The following is a 16,360-nucleotide window of genomic DNA, read 5'->3' as shown; positions in this document are numbered from 1 at the left end:
GAGTCTTCCCTGGCTGTTTGCGTGGCTGACTTTCAACATCTAAATCTCAGCTCAAATACCTGTTAACTCTTGGATTTCCTGCATGATAATCAAGAGAAAAATGAAAAATGGGATTTATAAAATCCCCAAGTTCTGACTTCAGCTATTAGCTTCTACAATTTACAAAAAGCAAATGCTCAGCTTAATGTAATCCTAAAGTGATAAGCAATGAAAGGGGGAAAGAAAAGCAAAGGATTGCAAGGATTCAGGGCCTGCCTAATTGAGAAGTGATTATAGTGCATTGGCAAACTAGAAATAATACTTTTACATCATTTCCATGCTGGCTTTTCCCTGTATACACATCTCCATTTTTAAATGGAACATAAAAACTTTGAAGTTTAAAATCAGTAATGATATGTAGCCTCCTTAAATTTTGAAGTATAATGAAAATAAGAAGAACATACATTGTTTATATATAAAATCTTCCATTTAGTTAGACAATATAATCACTCTTCTAAAATGAAGCAGCAAATATTCTTTTTCTCCAAACCTGCATTAAGAAAGTCATGCATGTCGGGGTGCCTGGGTGGTTCAGTTGGTCAAGCCACCGACTCTTTTTTTTTTTTTTTTTTTCCCCTATTTTTTTTATTTTTTTTAAATTCTTATGGAAATCAGCTACAAATCAGAACTTGATATATTATTTTGTTGTGTACAATTAAGAAAACAATGGAGAATAGGTTTATAATAAACATTACATTCAAAAGCATGTCTGTAGTCATTACAATGCAAATAGCAAAAAAATTGGGAAATATTTTTTCGGTATTTGAAAACTATTATTTATCTGATTTAACAAAGAATTTGCTTGCATTATCATTAAATGAGTAAAGCTCCAACATATGTCTTTGTTTTACTTTCATCCTAGTTATTCATGTAAATGTAAATATCAACCAACATAATGTCGGAACTATACTCATTCATCACTTGCAACCAAATTTTGGCTACTAATATAAGAGTTTGGTAAAAATCAATGAAACTAGTCTCAGAATCAATTGCCTATATGGGATTTACATATTAGTATTTTATATTATTATTTGTAAATTGTGTGATACACATTTATATCAAAAAATTTATAATAAACTTATGTACCATGTATATATGCAGACTTTTTTCCCCCTTTTTTGGGGGGAGAAGCCACCGACTCTTGATTTCAGCTCAGGTCATGATCTCAGGGTCATGAGATAGAGCCCCAGGCTGGGCTCCATGCACAGTGGGGAGTCTGCCTGAGATTCTCTCTCCCTCTCCCTTTGTCCCTCTTGCCTGCTTGCACACATGCTCTCTCGCTCTCTCTCAAATAAATTTTAAAAAAGAAAGTTATGCATGTAATTCACTTCAATATTGTAAATATTACTGTTCAATAATACCCAGATGCACACGTTTCTTTTCTTTCATAAAGGTTAGTTATCTCACCTTGCACTTTGGACACTTCTGGGCATTTCTCTGTCCATGCTCAATTTCGCTGGCCCAGTGACGCAGTAATTTGTCCCCTTTTTTGTACTCCTTGCAGTTAACACCTTCATGCCAAGGAGAGTGGCACTTAAAACACCAGACGAATTGGCAAGTGGGGCACTGGATCTGTGTAAGGAAAAGTAATATTAAGCACTAGTAGACATATTGAGAGTGTTTAAAAGGATAAGAATGGTGATGCTTGAGGAAGTTCGCGAACAGGTTCTAATTTGTCCAGATTTAAAATATTGCTCCCTCTACAAGATTAAACTATAAGAAGATGTGACTATTACATTATTAAAGGAGGAAAGAACTGCTTTGGTATGGATGATAAGGTTGTTTGTACACTATACTGGAATTAAACACTGGGCTATTCTGGAAATCATTTTGGCCTTGTGAAAATCTTCTAGATTGAAGCACAGAGTAAAACCTGAAGGCTCACAATGCCCCTCATCTACACACTCAGGCTGCTGCCCTTAAATTCACCTTTCCTCTGAATCAATTTCCCAGGCATTTGCATTGCTCTTCTTACCAATGGTTTCATTCACTTTTATAAAATCAAAGCATCATAGATGCTCCATCAAATGAAAAACACACTGACAAACAAACTACTGTGCCAGCATTTGCTAGGAGGTACCATTTCAAATCAAGGACATGCCTCGTTTCCTATTAATCTAAGGGAAGTTAATTATAAAATCAATACAAAGGATCCTATCAGACATATATGCGTATGGGGATCCTCTGGCCTGTACCTAGGAAACCATCAAAAAGTCTTTGTATTTTCACTAGGTGAGAGTGTGTGTTTATGTTCATTGAAAATATCTGTCTTCCACTCGACATGGAAGACATTTTATCTGACTTCCCTTACTTTGAATGACAGTGAAGAATCCCATTCTCATACAATATTTCTGGTCATCACTTTCTAAGACCATATGGGCATAATTTGACTTTCTCAGCCCTGTTTGATTAAAGCGAATGAATAAAATGTCTCACTATGAACAATATGCTTCTGTATATTATTTCACACTGTGTGAATGAATTTACTGACTATGTTTCGAAGATTCTTTAGAATTTCTTTTGGTAAACTGTTGACAATATCACTACTTACTTTTTCGGAAAATCACCTTTTTGACAACAAAGATTCCAGTATATAGATTAACCAAGAAGCAATTATAATCACAGCTCTTATGCTTATAACTCAAAGCAGCACAGTTTTCACTGATGTCAAGAATAGGTAATGTTCTTCCTACGTAAATATGAAGTAACAAAAGTACTTTTGCTTTTAATTTATATCAAAACAAAATAGTATTTTGTCATAAAATTTTAAACATCATGTCTATTTATTGAAATTCTGTCATGTGTAATGTTTATACTGCTGTATGACATGCAGTATTGATTTTTACCCACAAAATAATGCTACAAAGTAGGTGCAATCACAAGTTTACAAGATGAGAAAACTAAGACTCACAGAGATTAAATAACTTGACCAAAGTAACATAGTAAGCTTGTGTTAAGAAGAAATTTAAACATAAGTTTGTCTGGCTCCAAAGCCAGCATTCTTTTCACTTTGCCAAACACTCCCTCATACTAAACAGTATTCTTTCTTTAGCAATTGAAAAAAAAAAGTAGACATCAAACGTCATGTGGTTAAGCTACTCAGTAAGTCAAAATTCTGTATGACTACCAACATACGGTGACTTTTGAAAATCCTTTTCAAAATTTTACTTACATAAATTAGGAGAGTCTTTTGTTAAAAAAAAAGAGGCATGTTACTATTTAGTCATTTAAAATAAACATTTTTGCCTTCTCTGATCATTAAAGTTAAAATAAGTCATTTTAAAGTAAGAACAGTAGGTTGAAGTGGGTAAACTCCAGATAATAAAATGATATAAAGTGATCGTTCCCTCATGTCCTTGAACAATGAGGAATAAATGTAAATCCACATGGGGACTCTGCGAATGTAATTTTCAGATGTAATAAATGAAATGGGGAAGAAGTCAGAAAGACTTGCTTTTCCTCACATACCTGCCACTATCTCAGAAGGGCTTGAATATTTAAGTTCTCATCTATTCATTATTAGTAATTCTAAGTCACTGACTTCTAGCACTGTCAAATAAAAAAAACCTCTTTGTTTTTTAATCACTCAGTCAGATTGTATTTATGAAATGACTAGAAGAGTGAATGAAACAGCACTTTGCGCTGTTAACTCTGTGGATACTGGACATCACAATGGTTTGAGGATCTTTGCGACCAAGTGCTAAACTATCACCCCTATGGATCCCTAATGAAGATAGTTAGAAATGTGTGACTCTCCTAACGTAGCAGAATGATACGGAATCTGATACTTGGGTGTCTATACCAGGGACTCTGGCTCCCAACTCTGTGCAATAAACAGCTAAGTCCCACAGCAGGTCCTACAGCCAATCTTCACCAACAACACGGACCCCGTGGCAAACTGTGAAAAAAGTTTTGCAGCAAGCTCTCAAGTGAACATCAATAATTTAAATTCAGACCCAACTGCTTACTGTCTGTCACTGATAACATTAAAATAACTATTTCCTTGCTCTGGATTAAGATAATAAAAGGACTAACAGGCAACCCCAACAGCCCTGTTGTTCTGAATGGTCTAAACTCTAACTTTCTGGTGTGAAGATGCCTTATTCCATTGTGGCCTTAATCATATTCAAAACTGGCCTTATATAAAAACACATATCGACACCAAAGCTGCATCTTCCTCCACTCCTTTTTTAATACTTATTTCTCCACATGAAACACTGTCTCACAACCACAGACCTCCCACACAGACTCCCTGCCTTCTGAGTAATTATATTCACGAAGAGGTCACTACGTTCTATCCTTGTTACTCAAAGTGTGGTCCGAGGGGCAGCAACGTTGGCATCAGCTGGGAGTTCGCTGGAAACAAAAAAAATCATGTCATAGCCCACACCTACTGAATCAGTCTGCATTTTCACAAGGTCTCATGGTGATTCATATGCATGCTGAAGTTTGAGAAGGTCTGTTCTTTACCATGTGACCCCGTCTCCCTGGCCTCAGCTGATTCCACCAGGAATGAGTCCCGAAGCAAAAGCATGTATCCTCTGGCTGGCAAGCAGCCTATGAGGTGGCTGGTCTGACCTTTGTGCAGTAGGCTCCTCATGGTTGAATAGAGGTTAGGCAAGACAGATTTTTTTTTCTTTTAAGGAGTGAAATGGGGATACACATACACTTTACCCCTGTTTTGGAGACAAAGATAAGAAAAGCTGAGTGACCGCAGTGCAGATTACAAGAGAAGGGAATAACAGACTTTCACATCTAGTGACACAACAGAGGGGCTGGCTGTCATGCTACTAGAGACAGTGTCCAATTCTCTGTGAAGCCTGCCTCAGTGACTGCTGAGGTTGCTTTCCTGCCCTTCCTTCTTCCTGTGGAGACTTGCAGTAAATCTCATGAACTGAGGTAGCTTGAGAGAAATTACATCTCTGCCTTTTGTAATTGGAGAAAGTCCAATTAACCCAATCTGTCTATTGAAATCTTCTCCAGATCAAATGCTACTTGCTTCAAGATGTCTTCCCTATTCCTCCCAGATTCAGTATCTTTCTTAAAGAGCTCACATTCGACATGTAGATGTCTAATCTAACAGGCTCCAAGCTCACGGAGGTTACAAAAGCTGTCTCAGGTATCCTGTATTTCCTGAGATAAGTAACATAAGAACTTCTGGCTTATGGTAGGCCCTCAAAGTTATTCGTAAAATGAATTATTTTGCACACAGCAAGTCCAACAAATGGGCTAACATCAAATGAATTCAAAGAAAAACCAACATATCTAATTTATGAGCAATGGCTGAGATGGTATATTATTTCTTCGATTTCCAGATGATGTTTGCTAAATATTTTATCCGCATGACATTTCACTGAGCATCACGATCATAATCAAACACTTCTACAAGAGACAGGGCTGCAAGTGTTTCAAGAATGAAGTTATCAGAGTTACAAATCTTGAATAACTTGTCCCAGCATCCAAGAAAAATTAAAAAAAAATTTACATTACATTTTAAACTCCCGAATTCCTTTAGTTTTTCCAGCAATCTGGGCTACCATGACACTCAGATGACAAGTTAAACCCACCGACTTGCCCTAAGCAAAGAGTATTTTCTCTTGACAGTTCAAGGCAAATAAAAAAATAACCCACAAAATAAAAACAGAGTTTCAAACCAAAGAGGACCCCAGAAATGTCTCTTTTTTGCCTAAATTCTACACACTCCTACAAACATAATTATTTTAAACAAATCACAAAATCATTACTTATCAAACAAAAGATTAGACAATATCTATGTTTAAATGCAGCATTGCAAATATGAGCTAACTCAGTTTTCCAAGAAGAATTTGCTTTATTAGAACTACAGGGTAAGACAGATATGCAATAATGAAACATTCATCAATTCATTTGCCCATTCAACAGATATTTATTGAGCACCTTGAAGTAGCAGGTACTGAGTGTACTGATTTTAGGCACATAAAAGAGAATGAAAATACTTATCCCCAAAGAATTTATTGAAGACAGACAGATACAAACCCAGAGAGCTATGAAACCATGTAATAACCATGTCCAACCGAAGCTTGGACAAGTAGGTACCATGGGAAAGGTGGTTTAGGGAAGACTGGAAGGCTAATGTTCAGAGAGAAGGTGGCCTTGAAAAGTTGAGTGGAATTTCACTGGGGCCAGTGATGGGGTAACACCTCCGGCAGAGGGCCCAGCCTAAGCTACTACAGAGGCCTGAAAGCAGCTAGAGCACTGGGGAGACAGCAATGTTCTCGTGGGGCCCAAACAGAGATGTCACTACAGCTAGTTCAGTCCTGAGCCTTGCTGAAGTGTCCAATAAACAGGGTTCAACTGGTCTTATATTTATGTTCTTATACTCCTTTTTTAAAATAATTTTTATTTTGTTATATTTTTCACCATACAGTACATCCCCAGTTTTTGATGCAATGTTCCATGATTCATTATTTGCGTATAACACTCAGTGCACCATGCAATACATGCCCTCCTTAATACCCATCACCGGCCTATCCCAATCCCCCACCCACCACCCTCTAAAGCCCTCACTTTGTTTCCCAGAGTCCACAGTCTCTCATGGTTCATTCCCCCTTCTGTTTACCCCCCCTTCATTCTTCCCTTCCTTCTCCTACTGATCTTCCTATTTCTTATGTTCCATAAATGAGTGAAACCATATGATAATTGTCTTTCTCTGCTTGACTTATTTCACTTAACATAATCTCCTCCAGTCCCTTCCATGTTGCTGCAAATGTTGTTTAATCGTTCTTTCTGATGGCTGAGTAATATTCCATTGTATATATGGACCACATCTTCTTAATCCAGTAATCTGTTGAAGGGCATCTCGGCTCCTTCCACAATTTAGCTATTGTGGACAATGCTGCTATGAACATTGGGGTGCATATGGCCCTTCTCTTCACTATGTCTGTATCATCAAGATAAAAAGCTTCTGCACAGCCAAGGAAATGGTCAAAAAACCTAAGAGGCAGCCCACGGAATGGGAGAAGATATTTGCAAATGACACTACAGATAAAAGACTAGTACCCAAGATCTACAAAGAACTCAAAATACATGTGAAACAAATAAATAAAAAAATGGGCAGAAGATATGAACAGACACTTTTCCAATGAAGACATACAAAAGGCTAACAGACACATGAAAAAATGTTCAAAATCATTAGCTATCAGGGAAATTCAAATCAAAACCACCTTGAGATACCACCTTACATCAGTTAGAATGGCAAAAATTGACAAGGCAGGAAACAACAAATGTTGGAGAGGATGTGGAGAAAGGGGATCCCTTTTACACTGTTGGTGGGAATGCAAGTTGGTACAGCCACTTTGGAAAACCGTGTGGAGGTCCCTTAAAAAGTTAAAAATTAAGCTACCCTAGGATCCAGGAATTGCACTACTGGGTACGTTCCTATACTCTTCATGTGTTTCTCAAAATACACTGTGGTCCAGAAACTTCTTACATGAAACATATAAAACTTATGGCTGTTAAACTAGGTTGTGCCCTAAGGAAACAGATCAATACATAAATAATAGGGAACTCTCATGGTTATAAACAGTTTTGTAACAACTCCAGATGGCTTTCTTAAAGACAAGAAGACTGGGAAGAAGTACTGGTCATCACAGAGAGGCGGAAAGTCGTCTTTGATGCATCTCCTCAAGTACCTCCAAGGAAGCACCATGTGCTCCCTTATCAGATCAAATCCTAAAGCAAGAGTGGCAGTGGAGGGAGGTTCTCCACATGGGAAAACATGGGCTTGACTTCTGCCTCGATTCTTAGTCCCTAAGATTAGTCCCTTAGTCCCCTCCTACTTGGGGATATCTCCTGAATAGAGTGCCAGTAACACGCAGGCTTCATACGGCACTGCTCCCTGAACACAGTCCAAACATGGCCCAGTGACCCTTGCCTTAATTTCTCACAGCATAGCTGAAACTAAGACAGAAAATGAAAGGGAAACTTTCCTAAAGGTCAGGGATCAAATGAGGACAACAAACAAACAAACAAACAGCCCAAAAAACAGTTAACACACGACAAGATAACCTATATGGAGTTGTAGTGGTTATTCATACAAATAGCCTTACCATCATCCCTCATATTGGTTTCTAGGCTCCTTTTACATATGCAACACACTACTGCACAATACATTCACTTTAGTACCGGCTTTCATTTTCAACTGAGAGGCATATTCTTCCAGGGGTTTTGTCCTTCAAAAAGAGTCCTCTCTCCCTAATTTGAAAACCATTGTTTCATACCAATCTATTTTGCTTCTGCCACCTGGAAACAAACACTGTTAAGCATTTATAGACTCTTCCTTTACACCTAGAAAGCGAGGCCCAGAGAAGTATCTGTTTGAATTTATTTCTTGTCTGAGGACCTACCTCTTCATAGATGAATATAAATGGTACTGGAAGATTCTGCCCTAATTTGTGTAGTCCAAACTGACTAGCCAGAGCAGTATGGCATCATTCCATGCTCAACAAGACATCTATTTTGAACACAACACGGTAAAGCTAACATCTCACAGAGATAACCCACCTAAAGTAGCAGGAGGGCCATCTACTCATATAGTGTACCTGAGGAAATGCGAGTATTGTCTGTACCAACAGGTGAAAGCAAGAGATAGATTTCAGCCTGAAGGTAACAATGAATTCTTTCAAAATGGAAGGGAATGATTCTCTAAGCAGAAAGTTTCTTAAAAATGGAAGTGTTTGATCAGTGTCTGAATGTCCACCTGCAGGTATTTTGTAGAGAAGACTTATATACATGTAGACTGTTGCACTGGGTTCCTGTACAGATCTGAGAGGGTAAATACAGCAAAGTAGGAATGCAGAGTACGGAAGGTGAGAAATACATAGCCCTAACACCTTCCAGACCATTTCATAATGAGCACCAGACTTGGCTTACTTTTACCCATTCTTCAGCATGTCATTAGGGAGAAATGATTCTTCAACTTTTCTCGTGTGCTGAAGACCCAAGGGATGATGTGGTGAAGCAAAAAAAACCAACAGTTTTCAATCCCATTGTAGGTGAATTTTTGATAGCTATGAACCTTGATTATTACAATTATTGTAGTGTTTTTTTTAAACGTCAGATGTAGGTTAAGATACTAAATGAATTCTATTATTTGGTCTTTGTTGTTAGAAGTTCAAGTAAAGACTCCATAAAATATTATGGCTAATTTATGCGTCAGTAAAGGAAACAAAGAACAACTTTAGCAAAGCACATCATTAGTAACTAGAGAGACAGATGCATCCTAATAAAACTTAGTAGATCTGCATCATAGCTGGGTATTACACATTTTTTCAAAGTTAGCGTATATAACACACCCTTTGTTTAAGCTGGCTTCTTTAAACCAGGCTAGACAACTTCATCTTTATCTCCCTCCCAAATCTATGCTAGCAACAATCACTTTAGAAGCTACACTTGTTTTCTATAGCCTCTAACATTAATGATGCATTAATGCCAAGAGAAATTGGTGTGTGTCATAGGATGAACTGATCTTGCAGGGCTCATGCAATCTGATTTTCAATTTGTAAACACTGTCAACTTAGATGATGTCAGGGATAAACCAAAGAGCAATGCAGCATGCTAGCCACACTTTCATAGGAAACCACTAAACATTTTACACATGGGAAAAAATTCTCAAATTATTTTTACTAAAAGAAAGCTTAGGCATATTGATTGATTGATATAAATGAAAATTGTTTACTGGAGGCACAACTGAAGATGTGCAGCTGGGATCTGAACAAAGGATTGGCGGGGCCCCAGAAGCAGAAATAGTGGGAAGCCACTGTCACTCTTAGGGCCAAAGAGACAAAGGAGGAAAGAGGTTTTTGCAGCCCAGTGAGAATTAGAAATATGGGGGAGGTACCTCCTACCTAGCGGGAGGTACAGTCCTAAAGGGAAACAGCTACTGCCTGAGTTTTGTACTGAATTAGGAAGGGAGTGAGGAAGTAATGCATCTACTATTCTCTCCTTGCACCCTTTTGCCTCCTGCCAATGGCAACAGCTGGCTGAACCCAAATAGGAATCGAGACGGAAGGGAGTCTGGAAAAGCAGTTCAAAGAGGCAACTTTCTGGAGTACAGGACAGGTCAGAGAGGATTGAGTAATAGACACAGGAAGGGGGTAAACTGAGTATTACCAGAATTCCAGCCTTCCACTTAAGCACATTTTAAAGTACATTAATTAGGAACAAGAAATCCATTGATTTGATTTTAAAGACCTTAGAAAAGTTCTCTTATCACACAAGGAAATAATGTATTTGCAGTTTTATCAAATGTGATTTCTACCCAGAGGGTTTAATAATTAAGAGAGGGGGGAAAAAACCTGCTAACTATATAAGGTAAGAACATAGAGGGAGTTTCCCCAGGACATTTTACTGGTTTTTTTCTTTACCTTACAATGAATCAAAGCACCATTCTGTGAATTTTCAAGGCTCTGTTTATTATTTGTGGGGAGAGTGGGGTTTATATTAGTTTCGCCTCAAGGAAACCATAAAGAAAATGACCTCTAACACATTCCCTGCGTTTATTTATGCATGACCTTCAACTTAGTCCAAAACAGTATGAAAATGGGGACCCCTTCTTGTTCTATACTGGGAAACAGGAAGGAGACCAAGAACTGCCCCATCTCAGTACAACTCCTAAGGCATAAAATGACTACATTTTATCATTTGTAATTCTCTCCTCCTTTTCATGAAAAACTATCACTTTCTTTACCTCTCAGAACATGGCTTATCCATTTCCATGAATTCAGTCACCCTCCCCTGGCTCAGTCTCCTCAAATATTAATGCTTGCCATCAGATCCCTCCTCATAAGATCCACTTTTTAGAGATCTCTTTGAAGCCCCAAAGGGTCTTCGAACTTAACATCACCAATACATTTCAAACCATTTTTTTTTCACTCCCCAAGCCTGTTCTTGAAGACATAGTCAATAACATCCCTCCTTTGTTCCCACCATCCATCAGTCACCCAATCTTTTATTCCACCTGTCTTGTTCTTTTTTTTTTTTTTTAAAGATTTTATTTATTTATTCGACAGAGAGAGAGACAGCCAGCGAGAGAGGGAACACAAGCAGGGGGAGTGGGAGAGGAAGAAGCAGGCTCATAGAGGAGGAGCCTGAAGTGGGGCTCAATCCCGTAACGCCGGGATCGCGCCCTGAGCCGAAGGCAGATGCTTAACCGCTGTGCCACCCAGGAGCCCCCCCCCCGTCTTGTTCTTGACTCCTCTATCTCCTTCCCCATAACCCAGGGTTGCTCATTCTGTGGCCCCTGCCTAATAATGAGAACAAACATAATAATTTCTAGCAAGTGTTGAGCACTTAGGATGTGTCAGACATGCTAAGTACTTTACATGTGTGGCCCTGTTTAATCCTTACTCTGCCTTTCTGACAGTCACTATTACTAACCCCAGTAAAACATGTGAAAACTGTACTTACAGGGGCAGAGCTCATATTTGGCAGACTGAGTTTAAATATAGTTGGAAGCCAGTGCTCTGACCCACCTTTTCCAGCTTGGCAAATTGAACATTTCAAAGCTTAGTTTACTCTTATTGAAGCCTTTCCAATCTCTCCTGTCCTTTCTTCTCCCAGTGCTCTCAGCATTTTCTGCCCGCATTTACTACAGTACACATTATTATTATATATGCATTGACCCATTTATTAGTTCCTCCAACAAATACAATTTGAGAGCGCAGTCTATCAGACACAGAGCTTGACACAGCTTCTCAGCAGTGAGCAAGCCTGGACCTGGCCTCCTAGAGACCAGTGGGAGAGACTTTAAGCAAATAACCAGACAATAACACCATAAAATCCCAAATGATAGTTGCTATGGAGAAAAACTCAGGTGCTGGGGATGTGTCTGTCACCAGGCATCACACAAGCACCATTAAAGCCACAACTTTAGCATTTTCATTTTCCCATTGCTAACGTGTTCTCTGTACTGATATGCACTTGGATTAATACATTCTAGGGACTGTTTTGGTCAGAAATTGGATTTTTTATCGTATTTGAAATTAATGTTGAAGAAATGGAATGGTAAAATATTTTGGCCTCATGACAAGAGTTGCAGGAACGAGGAGACAAATACTTCTGAGAAAGACTGGATTTGCACAAAGGGAAGGTTGTCTCAATGTAAATCTCTCCATTCAGGAATATACTAGTTCTATTTGATACAGTAGTAGTTTAATGGAGTCCAGAACATAATGAAAAGCTCTGGGTACTCAAACTTCTGTCAGAAGGGAGATCAGCTGAGTGAGGGCTTGGAAGGATGTACTGGCACCTAGGAGTTCTTCTTCCTGCTTGTTGATATATTCTGTTTACCCCCTTTTCACTTGCAAAATACAAAAACAAATTAACAAGTGATAGTTACAAACCTATTTAAATGAAATCCCCACATATGATATTTTAGATTTCCAATTTCATGTGAGATGTATCCAAAGGTATTTCCTGCTATAAAACAACAATTTTAACCTTCTATTTAAGTGCTTCTGAATTGACAGAAATCATAATAAGCATTCAAGGAGTGGTATCTTGGATCACAACATTATAATTCAATGACACAAAAAGAGTAATATTGAAATATACATTACAAGGGTTTCATCAATAGATACAAAACCCATTTAGGCTGTAAACAATATTATAAAGAGATTTTAAATTGCTCAGACACGTAAGACATTAGTAGTAATCTTTTTTGTTTGTTTGTTTCTGTTGTGTTATGACTCAATTCATTACATTCAAGTACTTCAATTCAATACTCTTAAAGTTATGATGAACTACACCATTTGGAAGTGGGTTCTGTTATTGGGGAAACAGAATTTTTAAAAATAGAGCAAACCTGAGAAACAGCCATTGATTTACCACAAAGAACAAAGATCATAGTCTCAATGTAGGGTGCTATACTATAATCATGAAAGTCACAGTTGGTTTGCTGAAGCAGCCATGTCTGAGCTCTCCTTACTTATAATATTCAGACAGGTATGGACACGTAAATCAAGCAGTTAATGTTAACATAAGAGCTTAGAGTTTAATGATGAAAAATGCTATATAAACATTATATTAAAGAGTAAAAATCTTTGCTTCAAGAATTGTGTGAATTATCCCTAGAACTTTGTACTATATAAAACACGGGGACTATTTACCTTTTCTGTTAGAGATCTTCTCTTCTATAAGAATAAAGATGAGTAATAACAGTAATCATCCCCAAATTTTGTGGTAATTATATTTTTCTTGAAAGCTGTTTAATAGTTTTACTCTATATTGAGATTTTCATCCCTCACCCATTACCAAGGATTTCAACTGTTTATGATCAACAACGTTTATTTTGTGTTGAATTTCTCCTGTCCCCAAAGCAAATTTCCCTCTCCTTTGCTCATCAGAAGTAAAAAACTGAACTTACTAGGTTTGAGGTTTTGATCCATTTGCCCCCTACATCTCTTCTTACCTACAACCCAACTGATGGACATTGGAGGAAGCCTGACATTGGGAAATGTTATCAGGGTGCCCTTGGTTCACTCAAAATTATATAAATATAGGATCTTATATTTTTTAATTTTTATATATTTTACATACTCTCAATACATGTGCATTCTGATAAATAAAGCTCATCGCCAATGATTTGGTGATTTGGGATGAAATGAAGTTTATAAAATTTTACTACAGCTATAATTGCACCTTAAATTACACCTTTTAACCCATTTCACAAGAACAATATATTTTTGAATGATTTCCACTCTGACTCAATTATGCATACATGTTTTAAATACCAAAATTCCTAAATAGTACAGTCTGAGTTTATATATACATATATTTTATAAATGTGTATTAATTGTATCTATCTATCTATATATATTATAAACAAATAAATCATATAAATGATTCCAAACATAATTTAGAAAAAAAATAAAATAGGCTGTTATGGGATAAGTATCCTTCTAAAACTAGTCATTTCTGATCACATCAACAACACAAAATTGGAATAAAAATAACTTAACCTAAGAATATAGAGAGTCAAATAAAATTATGCTATTGCTATTAAGTCAGTATTCAAAATCACTGTGAGTGTATTATTTTAGTTATACAGTTTGGCAACCTCCAAAATGTATTTTTAGAGAAGAAAAAAAAGGTTTCCTGCTAGTTACGAGCCTATAGTCTTCACAAAGACGGTAAATAAAATAATTAACTATGAGAGTCAAGCAATTTCAAAGCCCAGTTACTCATTAAGAGGCTTTGACTAACCCACCGTAGCTCAGCATTGCAACCCGCGGACGGAAGTACTTGCTAAACCGCAGTCCCTCAAAGCTACAGAACGAATACCATAGCCACCACTGCTTCCAAGACCGGAACATGGGCAAAGACTTACCTTAAATGGAGAGGACTTCAAACAGCCTTTGAAACCACCTCCTCCTGCCATTCTGCTATAATGACAAGGATGAAAAACTACCGCCACGGCGGGCCTCATCATCTTCCCGCTTCCCAGTTCTGCTGCACACCAGCATCACCCAGGGATGCTCAAACATGTGCCAGACAGTTGTCGAGGGGCGGGCCCGGGGCACCAGTGATGGTGATGGACAGCCGGCGCTGTGAATCAGGGATTAGCTCCCGCACTTGCTGCCCTCATTGCCCCGCCTTCAGTCTGGCCCTCCTGTGACTTCCTCTACTCATGCTGCAAGAATGACCTTTCTGTAATGCCTACAGAGTTAAATTCAAACTTCTGAGCCCAGTGTAAGACTCAACACGATCTGCTTTTAAATACCTGACCGCCGCTCTCCTTGGCTTTCTCCCCACCAGCCCATCAAGCATTTGTTTCCAGCACGCCTGCCTCAGCCTCAGGGCCTGCGCACTTAACTCATTCCTTGCTCTGACGTGTTCTCCAATGTTTATCTGTTATCTGCCTGGAGAACTGCATCTTCTCCAAGAAGTCTTTCCTCACATCCTAGCCTCTTCTCCTCCATCAGTGTTCTCAAAGCACAAGTGTAGTGGGGTTCTTCTTGTTTGTTTGACTAATCATATTGAACTGTCATTTTAGAACAGGTATCTCTCTCACCTTCGTTAGACATTTTTGGAGCAAGGACTATGTCACATTTGCCTCCGAACCCCCCAAACTTAGCATACTGTCTAGCTTATACTGGCATTTTGTACATGAATGAATAGCATTTTATACTATTTTCACTTATTATAGACGGAACCAGAGGAGATTCACATTGGGTCCACCAAAAAAAGCCAAGCTTACACTAAAAAGGATCAGTATTTACTTAACATTTAGTAATAGCAGTGCCAGTTACTTGAAAAGATTAGTCATTCAATTAGGCTGCTAAATGATTTTTAAACATGGTTAAAGTCAAAGAAAAACTTTAATTAAATCCTCAAGAGTGCTCTCTGATCATCAGCCTCCCCAAACCACGTATTTTCGGTATCACAGCCAATATATACTCACCTTAGACTTCGGTAAGGGAAGGAAGCCCACTTAATGCCCACCACAAGTTGGCCTAATTTGGCATCATGTGACATCTAACCCACAACTCTGGTGAACATGCTTACTTTGTATTTGCTTTCTGATCTGGAAGGGGTGGGGATATGTCCTTTTCTCTTGAAGGTTGTAAAGTGCTTGCACTGCGGACATGGCTTGGTGCTGGAATCAATACGGCCAAGTTCCAAGAAGTACTTATATTTGATGGAATCTTCATGTGTTAAATTAAAGACAATTGTTCTTTCTTCCAGGAATTCAAAACATTCTGTGATAGGGCATTTGATTTCTACTTGGCCAAGTTGTACCTGTGTGAAAGAGCACATGGGAGACAAAAAAAAAAAAAAAAAAAAAGCGCTGGTTAACTTTCTCTTCTTTCTTTTTTTTTTTCATATATTATTGCTTATTTCATGATTACAGTAAAGGATTATCCGTCACTTTTCAGGATTTCTAACATAATAAATGGTAATCACTTTGGTACCTACATTAGGCAGGACCAAGATAATTCACCACTATATAAAGTCTCCGAAATGATTCACAGCATATTTAAGCATTCTCTGTCATCATATTTGTGAATTTATATGGACCTAAGCCATAGGCTCACCAAAAAAGCAAATTATCATCCCATCCTTCTGGAAAACGAAGGGTAAGACAGCATTCAGACAATGTGCCAGCCAAAGGAATCACTAGGACGAAAAGGTGATTCAGATTTTTCAACCTTACTACGGAGTACCTCAGCACCTTTACTTTAAAGGAAAAAAAGGGTTTGAAAGTGTGTGTGTGTGTGTGTGTGTGTGTGTGTGTATGTATATATATATGTGTGTATATATATATATATATATATATATATAT

At 38.0% G+C, this 16,360-nt stretch overlaps 1 protein-coding gene across 1 annotated transcript in view; it reads right to left on the bottom strand.

Moving 5' to 3' along the window:
• RNF217 (ring finger protein 217) overlaps positions 1-16,360 on the bottom strand; it is a 119,722-nt gene that overhangs the window by 25,679 nt on the left and 77,683 nt on the right. The window contains exons 2-3 of the mRNA XM_008691246.2: positions 15,583-15,816; positions 1,447-1,611 (exon numbers count right to left, since the gene is read on the bottom strand). Coding sequence (XP_008689468.2) covers positions 1,447-1,611; positions 15,583-15,816 — 399 coding nt within the window. The remainder of the gene's footprint in view (positions 1-1,446; positions 1,612-15,582; positions 15,817-16,360) is intronic.

The sequence above is a fragment of the Ursus maritimus genome, unplaced genomic scaffold (genome assembly GCF_017311325.1).
Source record: "Ursus maritimus isolate PB19 unplaced genomic scaffold, ASM1731132v1 scaffold_13, whole genome shotgun sequence".
Lineage (NCBI taxonomy): Eukaryota > Metazoa > Chordata > Mammalia > Carnivora > Ursidae > Ursus > Ursus maritimus.
This window is presented reverse-complemented; position numbering and strand designations above follow the sequence as displayed.